General features: G+C 41.9%; 1 protein-coding gene across 4 annotated transcripts in view; it reads right to left on the reverse strand.

Moving 5' to 3' along the window:
- Positions 1-2079: 2079 nt before the first annotated feature.
- The window catches only part of LOC121291697 (histone-binding protein RBBP4), a 52534-nt gene continuing 34941 nt past the window's right edge, over positions 2080-19672 (reverse strand). For all 4 annotated transcript variants that reach the window (XM_041213187.1, XM_041213186.1, XM_041213188.1 and 1 more), the window contains 5 exons: positions 18031-18108; positions 14746-14822; positions 11466-11523; positions 9170-9280; positions 2080-2931 (listed from right to left, as the gene is read on the reverse strand). In XM_041213187.1, coding sequence (XP_041069121.1) covers positions 2866-2931; positions 9170-9280; positions 11466-11523; positions 14746-14822; positions 18031-18108 — 390 coding nt within the window. In that variant the 3' untranslated portion in view covers positions 2080-2865. The remainder of the gene's footprint in view (positions 2932-9169; positions 9281-11465; positions 11524-14745; positions 14823-18030; positions 18109-19672) is intronic.

The raw sequence follows: 19672 nt of genomic DNA on the forward strand, positions 1-19672 counted from the left end.
GATAGTGAATAGCTGGGGCCCCAAGCACTGATCTTTGTGGCATTCCACTATTCACAGCGTGCCAACCTGAAAATGGCCCATTTATTCTAAATATTTTCTGCCCATTAACCAATTCTCAATCCATGCAAGTGTATTACCCCCATCTCAAGTGCTCTAATTTTGCTTACTAACCTCCTGTATCGGACCTTATAGAAAGCCTCTGGCTAAGGGTAATGTATCCAACATTGCTAATGAATCTGGGAATGGATGCTGTGATGAGGATACAAAGATGCCGGCCTATTGTAATTATAGTTCTGATGTACGTAGGATTGTAGCTTTAAGAATAATCCTGTGCTGTAAGATCACATGATCTGTGTAAACCAATTGGTTAGCAGCATGGGGATCCTCTAAGAGAAAGTTCTTTAGTTATATCGTTTGATGCACACATGCAGTTGCTGTCTTGTAAGTAAAATGTGTCCAGCCAAGAAAAGTTGCCTTGACAATCAAATCTATAACACCTAGATCTTCTGATCTTAGGAGGGCGGGGTCATCGTGCTCAGGAGGTACCACAGAAGATGCACTGAAGACACTCCCCTCGCAAGGACTGCACAGGAAGTTCAAACTTCTGATGGGCAACTACTCTGCTCAGGGAACCATCTGATACTCTGATTCAAATCAGAGACTTCAGATGGTTCCAACTTTCTTAGCAGAATATAGTTACCCAGGAAAAAAAAATAGAAGAAATAAAACCATCTCTAATGTCTGGGTAACAATAGTACTGACATTCCTCCCCCCCACCTGACTACCCTTCCCATTACGCCCGACTGACCACCCATGCTCACCACTGCCCCCGATCCATCCTACTCACTTACCTTCTCCCTGGGGAACTTTAAACTTGCCTGCTTTATAGCATCTAGTGCCGTAAAGAGGGAGGCATGACTTCACTTCCACCAACACTGCTGCCTGTACCGAAGGCCTTGGGAAACCACTGTGCTGCGCTTTTCTCACCAGGTCCAAGTTGGAAGGTCAGGAGCGAAATGTGCAACTGCTGTAAGTAAAAATGAGCAGAGTGGCAACCTGACTGACTGCCACTCCTCAGAAGTTTTGGCTCACAGACTGGTTAAATTACTGAGCAACAAGGTGCAGGTGGAGTATAATGTGGGGAAATATGAGGTCATTCACTTTAGTAGGAAGAATAGAAAAGCAGTGTATTTTTTTTTAAAATGGTGAAAAATTTCTGTTATATTCAGAGCAATTCGGGTCTCCTTGTACAAGAAACAAAGATAGCAATTAGGAAGATAAATGGCATGTTGACCTTCATAGCAAGGGCATTAGTCTATACATGTAAGGAAGTCTTGCTACAATGTACAGGGCTTTGGCGAGACCATACCTGTGTAATTTGCAGAAATTTGGTCTCCCAACTTCAGGAAGGATACACTTGATTTGGAGGTGGTGCAGTAAACGTTCACCACATTGGACTCCAGTGTTATGAGGGTTGTTCTATAACGAGAAGTTGAGTACAGTGGGCCTATACTTTCTGGAGTTTAGAAGGATGAAAGGTGATGTCACTGAAACAAAATTCTTGAGGGCTTGACAAGGTAGATGTTGAAAGTCTGTTTCCCCTGGCTGGAAAATCTAGAACTAGGGGGCATAGTCTCACGATAAGGGATCAATCATTCAAAGCTGAATGAGGAGTTTCTTCACTCAAATGTTCGGAATTCTTTACCCCACAGGGCTATGGATGGTCAGTCATTGATTTAGTGATTTATTCACAGCTGTGAAAGATAGATCTTTGATCTCAGGGAATCAAGGGATTTGGGGAGTGGACAGGAAGTACAGTTGAGGCAGAAAATCAGCTATGATTGCACTGAATGGCAGAGTAGGCTCAAGAGCTTGTTTGGCCTCCTCTTTATGTTTTTAAAATTCCCCATCGATAAATTGGATCACAATTTTACTTGCAATTTATCATCCAAACCAAACGAGGTAGGTGTAAAGCCTGCTGTACGTGAAAAACAAAGACAAATTTTTTGTTGTGGGATTTCACACCAGACATTTTTTCCTCCCCAAAGGCAGGCAGAACATTTTACTCATCAACCCATGTAAAGTTCAAATCCCATTTTACCGCAGTAACTTTATTTATGATGAACCACTACATCAAAGCAATTTAATAAAAGACAGATAAAGAAATCCACATTTAACATTTTATGTAGAAAAACATCTATTTTATTGGGACTGATGCACTTTTTTATTTAGTAAGACCCTCTCATAGAGAATATTCAATTGGTTTAACTGACTTGTATCTCAAAATAAACAGTGAGCACAACAGACTGCAGCATCCAGATAGTCAGGGGGTAAGCCTTTAAATATGTATGGTACACAACAGGACAACAAGCTGCTTTACTTCCTATTAGCAAAATAGAAATGCAGGCAAAAAACAGAAAATGCTCAAAATACTCAGCATGTCAAGCAGCACCTGTGGAGTGAAAAACATAGTTAATGCTTCAGGTCTGTGAGAAATGATCAGAACCATGCTGATGAATGTCACAGAGAGACCTGAAATATTAACTCTTTTCTGTCCAGATGCTGCTTGTCCTGCTGATCATTTTCAGCACTTTGTTTTTATTTCAGATTTCCAGCATCCGGAGTATTTTGCTTTTGTAGAAATGTAGACATGTCAGCACATTACCGTGATGGGCACATAATGGGGCAAAGGGTTTGTGGGGTACAGGCAATCATAAAAATTTTTAAGTCCTTACTGGAGGACATACATTTTATCCAAACTCCTGGAGTTGGAGGTGGTGGTTACACACCAACCAGCTCTCCCAAAACAGCATTAGCAGAATTTCATGTCTGTGTAGAAAAAGTACAATTGAAAACTAGAACCGACTATGAGCCTTGACCTTCTGGATCAGGAGCTCCCTCAGGATCTTCATCATTGTAAATATTTTCAGCCTAGTGGAAAAACAAAATAGTTAAGAAAGTCTTGTTTAAAAACGTCATAAGCTTAAAAAAAAGTTGGAAGAACAATCCATTTTGGATGGTCCCTAATCAATTCTATCTCAAGAACTGAAGCATTAACAAAATAGTAACAGGGCCTGACAAACAACAGCACTGCTAGTGTGTGGTGCTAAGCCACATTTGATTCCTGGGCTGCGTTAGCAAATTTCATCTAAGGTTACAATAAAAAGTGCTATAAACAACATCCAAATTGCACATGGCGGAGGTACGTGTGGGAGGAGTCATGAAGGAAGTCAACCAAGGCACTGGGCTAAATTTTCCAGTCCAGGTGCATAAAACTAGCAAAAAAGTGAACACATGTAAATTTTAAATGGAAATGTGAATGGAATGATTCTCCCAATGTTATACATCAGTCACCTTTTTGTATATTCAGACTATAGGAATATAAATGCATAATGGGAAAATAATGCACACATTTTGACAGTTTTATACATTAACAGCAAAAAGTGGAATCATTCTTGAACTTTTGACTATTTCCCAGTTGATGAACAGTGGCAGATATTTAAAGAGATATTCAATTCCTCCCAAGTAAAATATATCCCAATGAGGAAGAAAGATGGTAAGAGGGGGAAAAGCATCTATGGCTAAGCAAGGAAGTTAAAGGTAACATAGGCAAAAACTAAGGCATACCAAATTGCAAAGGCCAGTGGCAGGCTGGAAGGTTGGGGAACATTTAAAGATCAACAAAGGGTTACCAAAAAAAAAAATAAAAAGAGCAAAGGTAAATTATGAAAGAAAATTAGCGCAAAATGTAAAAACTGATAGCAAAAGCTTCTACAAATATATAAAAAGAGTAGCTAAAGTGAATGTTGGTCCCTTGGAGGACGAGACTGGGGAGTTAATAGTGGGGAACGCAGAAATGACAGAGACGCTTAATCAATATTTTGCCTCAGTTTTCACAGTGGAGGACACTAGTACCACCCCAATAGTAACAGGTAGTGCAGAGAGTACAAAGAAGGAGGAGCTTAGAACAATCACCATCACTGGAGAAAAAGTACTGAGCAAACTATTGGGATTAAAGGGTGACAAGTCCCCAGGACCTGATGGCCTACATCCCAGGGTCTTAAAGGAAGTATCAGCGGAGATAGTGGATGCATTGGCTATAATATTCCAAAATTCCCTGGATTCTGGAAAGGTTCCAGTGGATTGGAAAATTGCTAATATAACACCCTTATTCAAAAAAATGGTGGGGGGGTGGGGTAAGAAGAGGCAGAAAGTAGGAAACTATAGACCACTTAGTTTGTCTGTCGTAGGGAAATTGCTAGAATCCATTATTAAGGAAGTAGTAATGGGGCATTTGGAAAGTCAAAATGCAATCCATCAGAGTCAACATGGTTTTATGGAGAATAAATCGTGTTTGACTAATTTGCTAGAGTTCTTTGAAGATGTGACAAGCAAATTGGATAACGGGGATCCTGCAGATGTAGTATATCTGGACTTCCAGAAGGCCTTTGATAAAGGTGCCGCACAAAAGATTAATACACAAGATCACACGGAGTTAGGGGTAATATATTAGCTTGGATAGAGGATTGGCTAACCAACAGAAAGCAGAGAGTGGGGATAATGGGTCTTTTTCTGGATGGCAAGCTGTAACTAGTGGGGTGCCACAGGGTTCGGTCCTTGGGCCCCAACTATTTACAATCTATATTAATGACTTGGATTCAGGGATAGAAGGTACTATAGCTAAATTTGCAGATGACACCAAAATAGGTGAGAAAGTAAGTTGCAATGAAGAAATAAGAAATTTACAAATGGATATGGACAGGTTAGGTGAATGGGCCAAAATCTGGCAGATGGAGTTTAACGTGGATAAGTGTGAGATTATCCATTTTGGTCAGAAGAATAAAAAGGCGACTTACTATTTAAATGGAAAGAAACTTCAGAACGCTTCAGTGCAGAGGGATCTGGGTGTCCTCGTGCATGAATCACTGAAAGCTAGTATGCAGGTACAGCAGGTAATAAGGAAGGCAAATGGAATTTTGGCATTTATTGCTAAAGGAACAGAGTCTAAAAATAAGGGAAGTGTTGTTGCAACTGTACACAGCATTGGTGAGACCGCACCTGGAGTAGTGTGCACAGTTTTGGTCCCATTACTTGAGGAAGGATGTGTTTGCATTGGAGGCAGTTCAGAGGAGGTTCACTAGATTGATTCCAGAGATGCAGGGCTTGTCTTATGAGGAGAGATTGAGCGGTTTAGGCCTATACTCACTATAGTGTAGAAGGATGAGAGGAGATCTAATTGAGGTAGATAAGATGCTAAAGGGAATAGACAAAGTAGATGTGAAGTGGATGTTTCCCCTTCTGGGGCATTCTAGAATGAGAGGCCATAGTTTTAGGCTAAGGGGTGGTAGATTTAAATCAGAGATGAGGAGGAATTACTTTTCTCAAAGGGTCGTGAATCTGTGGAATTCATTACCTCAGACTGCAGTGGATGCCGGGACGCTGAATAAATTTAAGGAGGAGATAGACAGATTTTTAATTAGTAACAGGTTGAAAGGTTATGGGGAGAGGGCGGGAAATTGGAGTTGAGGCCGAAATTAAATCAATCATGATCGTAATGAATGGCGGGGCAGGCTCGAGGGGCTGAATAGCCTATTCCTGCTCCTAGCGCTTGTTCTATTATGCATCAAAAACACATAAAAATCAGCAGCAAATAATCAGTTTAAAAGTGTGTTTCATCCTGTTATCAATTCAGGTGTACACAAAGCATAAGCCAAGTTCCAATTTTAAAAAGTCTCAATTACAACCAAATGGTATTTTAAAAACAATACCTGTCTATACGTATCACAGAGATCCAAGACTTACAAACTTTGACAAAAACAGAAAATGCTGGAAAAACTCAGGTGTAGCATGCTGCTAAAACTTTTTGCTCTGAAGAAGTCATACAGACTTGAAACATTAACTCTGTTTCTCTTTCTACACAGATGCCGCTACACCTGAGTTTTTCCAGCATGTTCTGTTTCAGATTTACAGCATCTGCTGTATTTTGCTTTTAACTTACAAATTTAAATATGTACAGCCAAACACATTGAAACTGATGTACATTCAAATACTGTGCCTGCCAGTATTATATTGTAGCACTATACAACAAAGTTACAGTAATAACATGTGCCAAGGTGCTTCACACAGAATACTTTATATCAATTAAAATTAATGGCACTGAGCCACATCAGGAGACATTAGTTCAGACGGCCAAAAGCTTATCAAAGGTCGGTTTTAAGAAGCCTTACAGGAGAATCACGGAATCGGCCCTTCGAGTCTGCACCGACACGTGAGAAACACCTGACCTACCTAGCTAATCCCATCTACCAGCACTTGGCCCATAGCCTTGAATGTTATGATGTGCCAAGTGCTCATCCAAGTACTTTTTAAAGGATGTGAGGCAACCCACCACCCTCCCAGGCAGTGCATTCCAGACCGTCACCACCCTCTGGTTAAAAAGGTTTGTCCTCACATCCCCTCTAAACCTCCTGCCCCTCACCCTGAGCTTATGTCCCCTCGTGACTGACCCTTTAACTAAGGGGAACAGCTGCTCCCTATCTACCCTGTCCATGCCCCTCAATCTTGTACACCTTGTTCAGGTCATCCCTCAGTCTTCTCTGCTCCAACTAAAACAACCCAAGTCTATCCAACCTCTCTTCATAACTTAAATGTTTCATCCCAGGCAACATCCTGGTGAATCTCCTCTGCACCCCCTCCAGTGCAATCATATCCTTCCTATAATGTGGCGACCAGAACTGCATACAGTACTCCAGCTGTGGCCACACTGAGGTTTTATACAACTCCAACATGATCTCCCTACTTTTGTAATCTATGCCTTGATTGAGAAAGGCAAGTGTCCCATATGCCTTTTTCACCACCCCACTAACATGCCCCTCCGCCTTCAGAGATCTATGGACACACACGCCAAGGTCCCTTTGTTCCTCAGAACTTCCTAGTGCCATGCCGTTCATTGAATACTTCCTTGTCAAATTACTCCTTCCAAAGTGTATCACCTCACACTTTTCAGGGTTAAATTCCATCTGCCACTTATCTACCCATTTGACCACCCCATCTAAATCTTCCTGTAGCCCAAGACACTCAACCTCACTGTTAACCACCCGGCCAATCTTTGTGTCATCTGCAAACTTACTAATCCTACCCCCCACATAGTCATCTATGTCGTTTATATAAATGACAAATAATAGGGGACCCAGCACAGATCCCTGTGGTACACCACTGGACACTGACTTCCAGTCACTAAAGCATCCTTCTGTCATCACCCTCTGCCTCCTACAACTAAGCCAATTTTGAATCCACCTTATCAAATTACCCTGTATCCTATGTGCCTTTGCCTTCTTTATAAGTCTCCCATGTGGGACCTTGTCAAAGGCTTTGCTGAAATCCATATAAACTACATCAACTGCACTACCCTCATCTACACACCTGGTTACCTCCTCAAAAAATTCAATCACATTTGTTAGGCACGACCTCCCTCTGACAAAGCCATGCTGACTATCCCTGATCAAACCTTGCCTCTCCAAGTGGAGATAGATTCTCTCCTTCAGAAATTTCTCCAATAGTTTCCCTACCACTGACGTGAGACTCACTGGCCTGTAGTTCCCTGGCTTATCTCTACAACCCTTCTTAAATAGTGGAACCACATTAGCTGTTCTCCAGTCCTCTGGCACCTCCCCCGTGGCCAGAGAGGAATTAAAAATTTGGGTCAGAGCCCCTGCAATTTCCTCCCTTGCCTCCCTCAGCAGTCTGGGACACAAATCATCCGGACCTGGAGATCTGTCCACTTTTAAGCCAGCCATCACTTCCAATACCTTGTTACTCCCAATATCAATTTGCTTAAGAACCTCGCACTTTCTCTCCCCGAGTTCGATACTTTCATCCTCATTCTCTTGGGTGAAGACGGACGTGAAGTATTCATTCAACACTAGATTTGTCCTCTGACTCCACCCATAGATTGCCCCCTTGGTCCCTTATGGGCCCTACTCTTTCCCTGGTTATCCTCTTCCCATTGATATACTTATAGAATATCTTGGGATTTTCTCTACTTTTACCAGTCAGAGCTTTCTCATATCCCCTCTTTGCTCTCCTAATTGCTTTCTTAAGCTCCACCCTGCACTGTCTGTACTCCACTAATGCCTCTGCTGATTTGCTTCCCTTGTACCTGCTAAAAGCCTCTCTTTTCCTTCTCATCATAACCTGAATATCTCTGGTCATCCATGGTTCTCTGAGAAAAGCGAGGTAGAGAGCTGGTGAGGCGTAGGGAGTGGAATTTCAGAGTTTAGGGTCTAGGCAGCTGAAAGCACAGCCACCTGTGGTGGAGCAATTAAAATCTGGGATGCTCAGGAGGCCTGAAGAGCGCAGGTATCAGAGGGTTGTGCAGCTGGAAGAGATTACACAGACAGGGAGGGTCAAAGCCATGGAGGGGTTTGAAAACAAAGATGTTGGTTGATTGAAAGCCAGTGTAGGTCATGGGCACAGGGAATGATAGGTGAACAAGACTTGGTGCAAGTTAAGCCTTGGGTAGTGGAGTTTTGGATCTCTCAAGTTTATGGTGGGTACAATATGGGAGGCTAGCCAGGAGTACATTGGATTAGCGAGTCTAGCAGTAACAACGGCATGAAACAAATGTTTCAGTAGATAAGCTTAAGACAGGGCAAACCTATGGAGATGATGGCCCAATATGTGGCTGGAATCTCATTTTGGGATTAAACATGGCACAATGGTTACAAACAGCTTGGTTTAGTCTCAGGCTGTTGCCAAGGAGAGCTGGTAGCGTGAGAACAGACTTTCAAGCAGGGTTTGAAAGCAATGGCTTCAATCTTCCCAATGTTTAACAGAAGGAAATGTCTGCTCATCCAGTACAAGACGTAGATATAAGCAGTCTGATAATTTACCAACAGTGCAAGTGTTAAGAGAAGTAGTGGTGAGGTGGGGCTGGATGTCATCAGCATACATGTGAAAACTAAAGCTGTGTTTTTGGATTATATATAACATCAATAATTTCACCGTATCTTGAGCAGGTACAATATAACCAGGCATCTGAAGTCCATTCACTGCACTTTCTAAACACAATGCTCGATTTGTGTTTATTTACATCACTGAGGCATTTTCACTTGACAAAGGAAGAAGGAAAATGTTGTTATAGATAATGTAGCAATGTGTCAAAACTCACCATCTGCCACACTTGCATGATATTGTCTTCAGATACAGAACAAATTACCCATGGTTCATTTGGGTTCCAAGAAAAATCTGAAATCTTAGCTGTGTGACCACCATGAATAAACTGAAATACAAAAAAGGGTTATTTTGCCTCTGCTTTACCAATCTAAATTAATACATCTAAAAGCTTGCCACACTGTCTTAATTTTTCAAAGACTTTAATTTCCTTTTTCTGCAGGGATTGAGCAGGAGAAAGGGTCTGACTGCAGCTACACTGCAGCTGCTTTTTGTCCTCCCACCACTTGAATTTTAACAACATACAATGAAAAGTGGTATTTTCATGCTTTGTGCATTTGAATTATAAAATATACCAAGGGCAGAAATTTGCGCTGAGTGGGCAGGCACCCCGATGTCATTGTGCATTTGGGCGATATTTCAGTCAGCGGGCATGCATGGAAGTGGGCAGGCCTATTAAGGTCATTAAAGTTCTAATTGAATGAAAGTTTTCACTGCCCATCCAACCTTAAGGTTGGCAGGCAGGCAGGCAAAAAGGCCATTTGGATTTTTTAGGAAACCTCATCCACAGATGGGATGAGGTTTCCAACAGCAATTAAAAATTAAATCAAAATTTTAAAAATTCATAACATCCGACAGGGTCACATGAGGGGACGTTTTTAACATTTATAACATGAAAAATAAGAAAGTTAGCAATCTTCAGCTCCCTGAAGCAGCTCTGGGCCTCACGGAGCTTTCAATGCGTGTATCTGAGCGCATGCACCAACTTCCGCGCCTGCCCTCCCCCATCCCGGCAGCGCTGCTGGCTGGCTGTTAATTGGCTTTGTAACCACTCCCGTGCCTGCCCGGCAAGGTCAAAAATTCTGGCCCAAGGTGCACAGTTTTGGAGCTAGTTCTTTTCACTGAGTTTTACTCAAGTGAAAGAGAATGAATTTGGAGTTGTAGAACGCTGGGTGAAAGAGCCTACATATGATTTGACTTTTTCGCCTGTAATGTATTGTACCAAGCTAAATAATCCTAGGAACAATACTCTTGAGCATAGTAAGGAAACATTTTTGTATGCAGGGAGTAAGATCACGCGTGTCTGAGAGGGCACCAGAGGTGGGGCCATCTTCAGCCACCAGCACAGACACGACAGGCCAAATGGCCTCCTGTGCTAATACCATTCTTTGATTGTATGAAATTATTCAATTTGCCTTTACACACTGAGTTAACACTAAAACTTCAAGCTCGAAATGAAGCACGTTCCAGAATTCCGTATCATAGAATGCTCTCAAATTTTTGAGTTAAAGTCAATTATTTAAATTCTTCACGATTCATTTCAACAAAATTAAAACGAGCCCTGTACACATGAAATTACAGGGCAAATTTTCTCCCCATCGGGCAGGAGCGCAGCTGATTGCCGGCCACGATCATCTGTGTGCCGCCATTTTACGTGGGCAGGCCAATTGAGCTGGGACATATTTATGAATTTTGTTGAAACCTTTTATTGAATTTATAAACCCTTCATGAAACCTCATCCCGCCCGTGGTTGAGGTTCCATGAAAAATACGAAGGCTGCCTGGGCTCTTCGCCTGCCCAACAACCTTAAGGTTGGACGGGCAGCCCTGACAATTAGTTCAATTAGATTATTAATGGCCTTAACAGGCCTTTGGCAGTTTGGCGGGCACAGAGCCGACTCTGGTGTGCGCCCACCAAACTGAAGATCGGTATGGCGTGCAGTGACATTGGGACGCATGCCTGACATCACCTTGCATCATTTTATGTGTCGGGGTGCAGGGCCCACCCACCAGAAGATTCTGGCCTATGTGTTCTGTTTTGTGCATTCTGCTGGTAATCAGCCATACTGGAATTGCCAGGAGAGAGAGATTCAGGACAAATCTGTCTTCTGGCAGCTGTCTGTAGGCTCACGAGGGATCAGAGTTCTGAATGCAATTCTGAAGGCAATGGGCACATTGGTAGATAGGGAAGGTTTAAGTCTAGGTCTTCCAGTCTGCACTAAGTGAGGAAGAAGGTTCAAGTGTTGACAACCTGCAACAAGGGAAAGAAAACTGCCACAATAGGTATCCACTGAAACATATTATTAAGCGCACTGAAGAACAGAACTGTGCTCAGCTGTGATGCCTCCCAAATTCAAGATAGCCACACTATCTAGACTTTCACATAAATAAGTCCTTTGGGAGAAGGCTTCAAACGGCTGCACCTACCTGTGGAAGTGAATTCTAAAACAAATCACTGCTTAAGAAAAATCAGAAGTGGGGAAAAAATTGTGTATTGGAAATGTAATCGCTTACCAACAGCTCTGGAGGACCATCCTCTGCATCTTCAGGTGACTGTTCCTCTCCAATTTTGCTAGAAAAGAAAATAAGAATCCATTACAAATATTCATACTGGGGAAAAAGTACACATGGAACCAAAAGGTTTTCATGATGTTGGTGTGCTGGTGGTAGCAGATATACAGTCCACCTGCAACCAACAGCACATACTATAGAAGGAGGCAAAATCTTGAAAGCAGTGAGCAGTATAGAGTCAACTGTCCTAACAGTGGCTGACAAAAGCACAAACAGATGCAGGGCTTCTTCTCCTATTTCCAATCATCCCCAACACAGACCATAATAATAAAAGCAAAATCCTGTGGATGCTAGAAAGCTGAAACAAAAACTGAAAGCTCTGGAAAAACTCTGCAGGTCTGGCAACATCTGTGAAGAGAGAAACAGTTAACGTTTTGAATCTGTATGACTCTTTTTCAGAGCTAAAGTAGAAATATGATGGATTTATGCTGTTTAAGAGAGGGTGGAGCAGGTGGAACAAAATAGAAGGTCAGGGATAGATGACAGCTAAGGAGAGATTGGCAAAGATGTAACAGACACAAGACAAAGGGCATGTTAATGGTAGTGGTGAAGAGTAAAGAAGGTGCTAGATTGGCATGAAGGTAAAGTAGCAGAAGGTGTTAATAGCAGAACAAGGCTCAGCACTGGTGAGAGCAAAACATAAAAACTAGTGACAGGTAGCCCTGTGGGGGGGAGGGTGGGTTTGGGGGGAAAAAGGATAAAAAAATGAACAGATCATTAAATATAAAAAAAAATTCTGGTCAATGGGCAGTGTTTGGGCCTCCTTTCAAGGTAGAAGCAGAGAGCTCACAGACTGTTCTGGTGGGGGATGGAGGTGTAGAGGTTGTATGGCTATAGTGACGAGAAGGCAGTTAGGGCTGGGAAACTTGAAATTGTTGAAATGATGAGGGTGTCAGAAGAATCACAGATGTAGGTGGGGAGAGGCTGGGGAAATTGAGAAAAAATAGAGCTAAAGCAGAAGAAATAAGTTCAGTGGGTCATGAGCAGGTTGAAACAATGGCTCTACCAGGACAGTCCACTTTGTAGACTGGACCAGAGTGCTGCTACTTCGAAATGAAAATTAATTAAAACAGCACTTGGAGACAATAGGCACCAAAATTAACATAGCTAAAAGTAAGGATTTGTTAAGGATAGTCTAATAACTTCTTAAAACTACAAACCTGTTCAAGATTTTTTTTAATATACTAATTTGAGAAATCATGTTCGACAAATTTGCTATAGTTCTTTGAGGGTATAACAAGCAGAGCTGATAAAAAGGGAACTGGTAGATGTAGCATATTTGGATTTCCCAAAGGCATTTGATAAGGTGCCAATAAAAGGTTATTGCACATGGTATTGGGGGTCAAGTATGAGCATGGATTGAGGATTGGTTAACACACAGAAGACAGTGTCAGGATTAATGGATCTTTTTCGGGTTGGAAAGACCTAACTAGTGGAATGCCACAAGGATCAGTCCTAGGGTCTCAATTATTTACTATTTATATTATTTGACTTGGAGGAGGGGGCAGAGTGTAATGTATCCAAATTGGCTGGCGATAAAAAAAAAAATTAGGGGAGAAGGCATGTTGTGTTGAGGACATAAGGAATCTATAAGGGGATATAGATAGGTTGAGCGAGTGGGCAAAAACTTGGCAGATGGAGTTTAATGTAGGAAAGTGTGAGGTCATGCACTTTGGTAGGAAGAATCAAAAGGCAGACTATCATTTAACTGGAGAGAGACTCCAAAAAAGTGCAGCACAGAGGGATCTGGGTGTTCTTGTGCATGAAACACAAGTTAATATGCAGGTGCAGCAAATAATTAAGAAGGCAAATGGAATTTTGGCCTATATTGCTAGGGGGCTGGAGTTTAAAAATAGGGAAGTCTTGTTACAACTGCACAGGGTGTTGGTGAGACTGTACCTGGGGTACTGTGTACAGCTTTGGTCCCTGTATTTAAGGAAGGATATACTGGCAGCAGTTCAAAGGAGATTCACTAGGCTGATTACTGGGATGAAGAGGTTGACTTATCAAGAATGACAAGAATGAAGGTTAGGCCTTTACTCATTGGAGTTTAGAAGAATGAGGGGTGAAACATACAAGGTTCTGAGGGGGCTTGACAGGGTAGATATTGAGAAGATGTTTCCAATAGTGGGAGAATCTCAAGCTAGGGGACATAGTTACAGAGTAAAGGGGCACATTTAAAATTGAGATGCGATTGAATTTCTTCTCTCAGAGGGTAGTGAATGTCTGGAATTCTCTACCCCAGAGCTGTGGAGGCTAGATCACTGAAAGTATTTAAAGAGGTAGACAGATTTTTGAAATATGGGGAAAGTTAAGCGCTATGAGGAGTTGGCACGAAAGAGGAGTTGAGGCCTGGGGCAGATCAGCCATGATCTTATTGAATGGCGGGGCAGGCTCGAGGGGCCAAATGGCCTCCTCCTGCTCCTATTTCTAATGTCCTTATGTTATGGGACATGGGCATTGGTGGCTGGGCCAGCATTTATTGCCCATCCCTAATTTCCCTCGAGAAGGCTGTGGCGAGTCGCTGCAGTCAGCTGTGTAGGTACACCCACACTGCTGTTAGGAAGGGAATCCCAGGATTTTGACCTAGCGATAGTGAAGGATTCAGCTTTAAAATTGACAAAGGGAAAATGTTCATTTTAAACTTTAATAACAGAGACAATCCCCATCCCCAACATTAGCAACCATACGATCTCTGGAGCAAAGCCAGCAATTGCAGGAGTTTGCCAATTTGCAGCTTTTGTGCAATTGGGCCATGCTCAGTGTTTACTGAGGTTACCCAAACTCATTTAAATTAGGACCTTTACAACACAGGATGCTTTTATCCCTTCAGAACAGCCACACCAGAAATGCTCATGCCCAATCTCCACTCTCTCAAGCCATTACTATATTCATTATAAGGGATTGTCTTCAATTCCTAGTTAGAAAATTCTCCGAGTTATTTTCAGCAAAGGGAACAGAGAACTGAGATTTTTGCCAACAGCCTGACAAGCCCAGCTGGAAAAAAGTTGCACTTTCAGAGAGCTTCAATTTTCTGTCTATTAGCCTTATCCGTTCCTCCTGTTGATTAGAGCTCTCGTGCATAGTACTTTGCCATCCTAAAATAGCTATAAAACCCAGAGCATATCCACTAGGGCAAAGCAGAGATATGAACCTATAACCCAAAATTATAAGAGTTGTAACTCTGGAATCAGTGATTGCATTAGGTTAGGGGAACTCCTACCTCAAATCCCATACATTCAGTCTGCGATCTGTTCCACTTGATGCCAGGATTGTTTCATTATGAGGAGACCATTGAACCTGTTGGTATTAACAGATGCCTTATATGGATACAATTTTGCAAGAGAAAAATTACCCCATTCTCATGAAACTCAAAAGATCAACTTTTTGTGGAATTGGTGGGGTGGGGAGAAAGGGAAGGTTCATCAAAGATTGTCATAGTGATCTACAGCACAGAAAAAGGCCCTTCGGCCCATCGAGTCTGCGCTGGTCAAACAAGTACCTAACTATTCTAATCCCATTTTCCAGCACTAGGCCATGGCCTCGCAAGTGCAGATCCAAATACTTCTTAAATGTTATGAGGGTTTCTGCCTCCACCACCCTTTCAGGCAGTGAGTTCCAGATTCCCACCACCCTCTGGGTGAAAAAATTCTTCCTCACATCCCCTTTTGTGTTGGTCACTAAAGTTTTCACATTACATGCCAGTGCTTCATTTATAATAAAAGTGAATGTAGAGGAGAATTCAGACTTACACAAAATCAAAACCTTTCGGACCTTCTACTGAGACATTACTTCAAAAGCCATCATTACATCTGACATGAATAGATTTAGCCCATAGGGCTTTCATTTCAAGCTCATACAGGTGGATAGTTGAAAACCTTGACTCTTGTATTGTTTACAAAAGTAAAATGCTCTGGATGCTGGACACCTGAAACAACAGAAAATACTGGAAATACTCAGCAGTTCAGCTGAGCTCCTGTTAAGAGAAACAAAACTAATAGTTCAGGTCCATGGCCTTTTGTCAGATCTGATAAAAGGTCAACAACCTGAAACAGTGGGCTGAATTTTCCCAAAGGCTCTGGAACCCAATGTCATGACCAAACGGGTATCTGGAGCCTGCACTTGCCAGCAGCAATATTCCCAGAAGTAGCCTCCGACATCCCATTAAAAGGGTAACCGGGGGGGGGGGGGGGGGGGTGCTCTCTTAATGCTGCTGGTTCAAAGGACCAGCAGCCCTAGAGCCGCGGCACCTGTCAGGAGAGGTGAGTGCTGCTAAGCAGGTTAGGGACAGCAAGTGTACCTCAACCCAGGAGGTGCCCACAGAGGCATGGGCACATATACAAATCTGAGAGCCAAAGCCATTAGGCTCCTTGGAGCATTGGGGGGAAACCTTCTGGATGAATCATTTTTGTCTATGGCCACATCAATGTGGGTATGGAGTACTGGCATTTTTCATTTAAACAATAATTAAAAACAGAAAATGTCCAACAAGATTTCCCTAGAATAGTACAACAATTTAGGAATTTTCCAAGGTATTAAAAAGTAAAAGACAGGTCTCACAATAATGATATCAAAATTATACAAATGAAATCAAAATCAAAAAGAAAGTCAGCCACTGTATGCCGAGTGTCAGCTCAGTTAGCAGTACACTTGCATCTGAATCATATGGTTCCAGGTTCAAGTTCCAGTCCAGGGCTACTGCACAAAAGTCAAGGCTGACACTCGAGTGCTGCTTTGTGGGAGTTTGCTGAGCGCAAATTAGTTGCCATGTTTCCTTCATTACAAAAGTGAATTCACTTCAAAAAGTACTTCATTGGTTGTAAAGCTCTTTGAGATGTCTGATGGTCATATAAAGCACAAGCACTATATAAATGCAAGTCTTTCTTTGTGGAACCTGTAATGACAACTGGCCCAAGAAGCAATTCTCTCCAATGAACATTTCATTTCCTATTCAACGTCAGTTAGGTGACCAACTGCCTAACATAAATCAACTTAATCTACACCGCATCCTGAGAACCCACGGAAAATGGACTAAGCCTTTAAAAGATTATGCCCATTTTTCCAGTCTTACCTATCCTTGTAGATTTACAAAGTGTACCAAATACAAGGACACATACAAATTATGATGATTAACATAAAGCTAGTGTGGTCACAAAATAGAATTTTTGCAACAATTTTTAAAAAATAAATCATGATCTGCAACAAAATGAGCCCACAAGAAAAAAGACAGAAAGCTTATTTTAAAAAGATGTAATAATTCAAAATTAAAGAGAAAAAAATATATTTTCTTTCAGCCTTACCTCAAGTGGATCTGCTGTGTGCTTGTGAAATATAAAAAACACCAACTGTACGAAGATCCTGAATTTATAGACTAAAATCTTTTGGCCCGTTCTCACTCACCTCCATCCTGCTAGAGACGTTACCTGCCGGCTGGCTGCGTGCTACAGCCGGCTGATAATCCACCACATGGAGCAGACGAGTTGGAGCTGAGTGCCCATTTCATGGCCGCAGCTTGAAGGAAAAACACGGAGATCTGAACCTGAAAGCTATTCAGGCCTCCTGACTGCCATGTTCAACACTGCTGACTTCTTGTCCATTTCGCTCCAAGTAGAAAATCTGCCCCAACATATCTTAGCACCTGTTATAAATACTCTGCAGTCTTGCTGCATTGAATAGCTTTTCAATATACAACCAGGTGCAAAAAGGGCAAGTCACATTCCTGAATTTTGCCTAGTTCCCTCTACACTGAGGTCATTTAGTAGAATAAAGCTAACACCTCAATGAGTTTTATTTCTCTCTTACTATAACTCCAAGCAGAATATTTCTTCAGTCTGACCAATCAATCCCTTACTTAATTCTCCTACCAGCTAGTGCTTCAAAGCTCTAGCATGAGTGCAGCATCACCACTGATCTTCCAACTGATTTGCTAGACAATCCTCAAAAAAAAAGCTATAGGTTTTCGTACATGTAAACTTATATTGACGACAAACTTACATGCAATCTATTTTGTAAATCTCACTATTTTTAACTCTTAATAGCATATCTAATTAAAAGCTGCTACTTTTAACAAACGTTTCAAGGAAGGATCAACTCAAATTTTAAATCACTGCACCTTTTCAATACAGTTTTGACATTCATCAAGGTGAATGCCATCAGTGTTTGGTACAGCACTTGTTATATATAGGGCCCCAATTGCCTTTAATCTCATGGTCATTAGATCACCTTTAAGTGCATTAATGTGAATTTTAATTTTACACATTACATGGACACTGTGCAACACTGTCATTTAACACCATTGCACATCCAGCAGCAAGATTCAGATGTGCCAAATTTAATCTTTCAGGATGTACCAATTACAGACCAAGACAAGGTGGCAATTTTGATCCCAGCAGGGCCAAAGGTAAAGGAGAGTTGCCTAAATCACAATGTCTGTAGCCCACAATCACAGCGATTATTATGCAATGTGTTTTGCAGTTTTGGGTGTGGGAGGAAAGAGTAACAGTTGTACCTGGAAGATCTCATCCTTGTGTGATTCAAAGGAATGCAACTTCAGTTTCAGGTTTCTTAAATCCCACAATGCCACAGTCTGGGGAAAAATAACAAGTCCATTTTTTAGCAATCAGCAGCTGGAGAAAAGGATTCACAAAACAAGATAAAAGATATCCAAGTATGGGGGGGGGGGGGGGGGGGGGGGGGGGGGGGGGGGGGTGGTGTTGGTCAATTTAATGGTCACTTTTCTAAACAAAAGAGTCATTAATCACTATTAAAAACATAGTTAGCTCTTCATACAGCATTACATTATGACATGGAAGTTGTCAACACCGTTTGAACTTACCAGTCAAAAAGGTTCCACACTCCAGGCTAGGCCCCCCCATGATTCACAACTCCTTTGGAGATGTCATAAACCATGTCTCCACAGCTCCAAGAGGGACCAAACTGCATTAAAAAAGTGGGGGGGGGGGGGGGGGTCAAAAATGCCCACATACACAATGGAGTAGGCAAGGTGGAGTGTGCTATGGCCAAACTCACTATCCTTATACTGCACCCTTAAAAATCCCACATACCAGAAATGGGGGCAGGAATTTGGGATTGGGTTCCACCTTCCATTGTTAAATCTCACCTGCTCTGTTCCAGCATAAAGGCATACAGCCCACAGAGTCATAATGGCACATGAGGCAGCCCATCGAGTCCATTCCAGCTCTCTTGTTGAGCAATCCACTAAGTCCCATTCCCCTCTTCTATTCCCGTAGCCCTGCAGCTTTATTTTCAAGTAGTTACCCAATTTCCTTTTGAAATTACTTATCTCCGCTCCGGCCAGGGTCGTATGCAGCAGGTTCCTGGTCATCAATATCACTCTAACAAAGTACTTCCTTATCACCCTACATCTCTTGTTCAAAACCTTAAATCTGTCTCCTAGTCCTTGTATCATCAGCTAATGGAACATCTTTACTTTGTTCACTTTAAACCTGTCATTATCTTGTACATTTCTATAAAATCTCTCAATCTCCTGTGCTCCAAGAAAAAACCCTAGCTTCCCCAATTTAACCTTGTAGCTAATATCCCTCATCCCTGGAACTATTCTGGTTAAATCTCCACTTCATTCTCTCAAAGACACTTATGTCCTTCTTAAAGTGTGGTAGCCAGAGCTTAACATAATAGTCTAGCTATGGCCTAACCAGGGCTTTAAACAGGCTCAGCATAACTTCCCTGCTTTTGTATTCAATACCACTATTTATGAAGCCCAAGATCCTATTATACTTTGCTCACTACTCTCTCAACATGTCTTGTCATCTTCACGTGCATCCCCAGGTCCCTCTGTTCCTGCGCACTCTTTAGAATTATGCCATTAAGTATTTTTGCCTCTCCCTATCCCTTCTACCAAAATGCATCACCTCACTTCTCTGCATTAAATTCCATCATTTAACACGGCTTGCTGTTTTCCATCCTTAAGCCAATTTTTAAAAATCCAAACTAACACTGGCCCTCCTATTCCATAAGCCTCAATTTGATTAATCAGCCTTTTATGTGGTACCTTGTCAAATGCTTTTCTAAAATCCGTGTAGACAATATCCTCATTTCCCCTCATCAGCCTTCTCTGTTACTTCATCAAAAAAAATCAATTAGATTAGTCAAGCATGATCTATCTTATA

Source organism: Carcharodon carcharias, chromosome 19 (assembly GCF_017639515.1).
Source record: "Carcharodon carcharias isolate sCarCar2 chromosome 19, sCarCar2.pri, whole genome shotgun sequence".
Taxonomy (NCBI): domain Eukaryota; kingdom Metazoa; phylum Chordata; class Chondrichthyes; order Lamniformes; family Lamnidae; genus Carcharodon; species Carcharodon carcharias.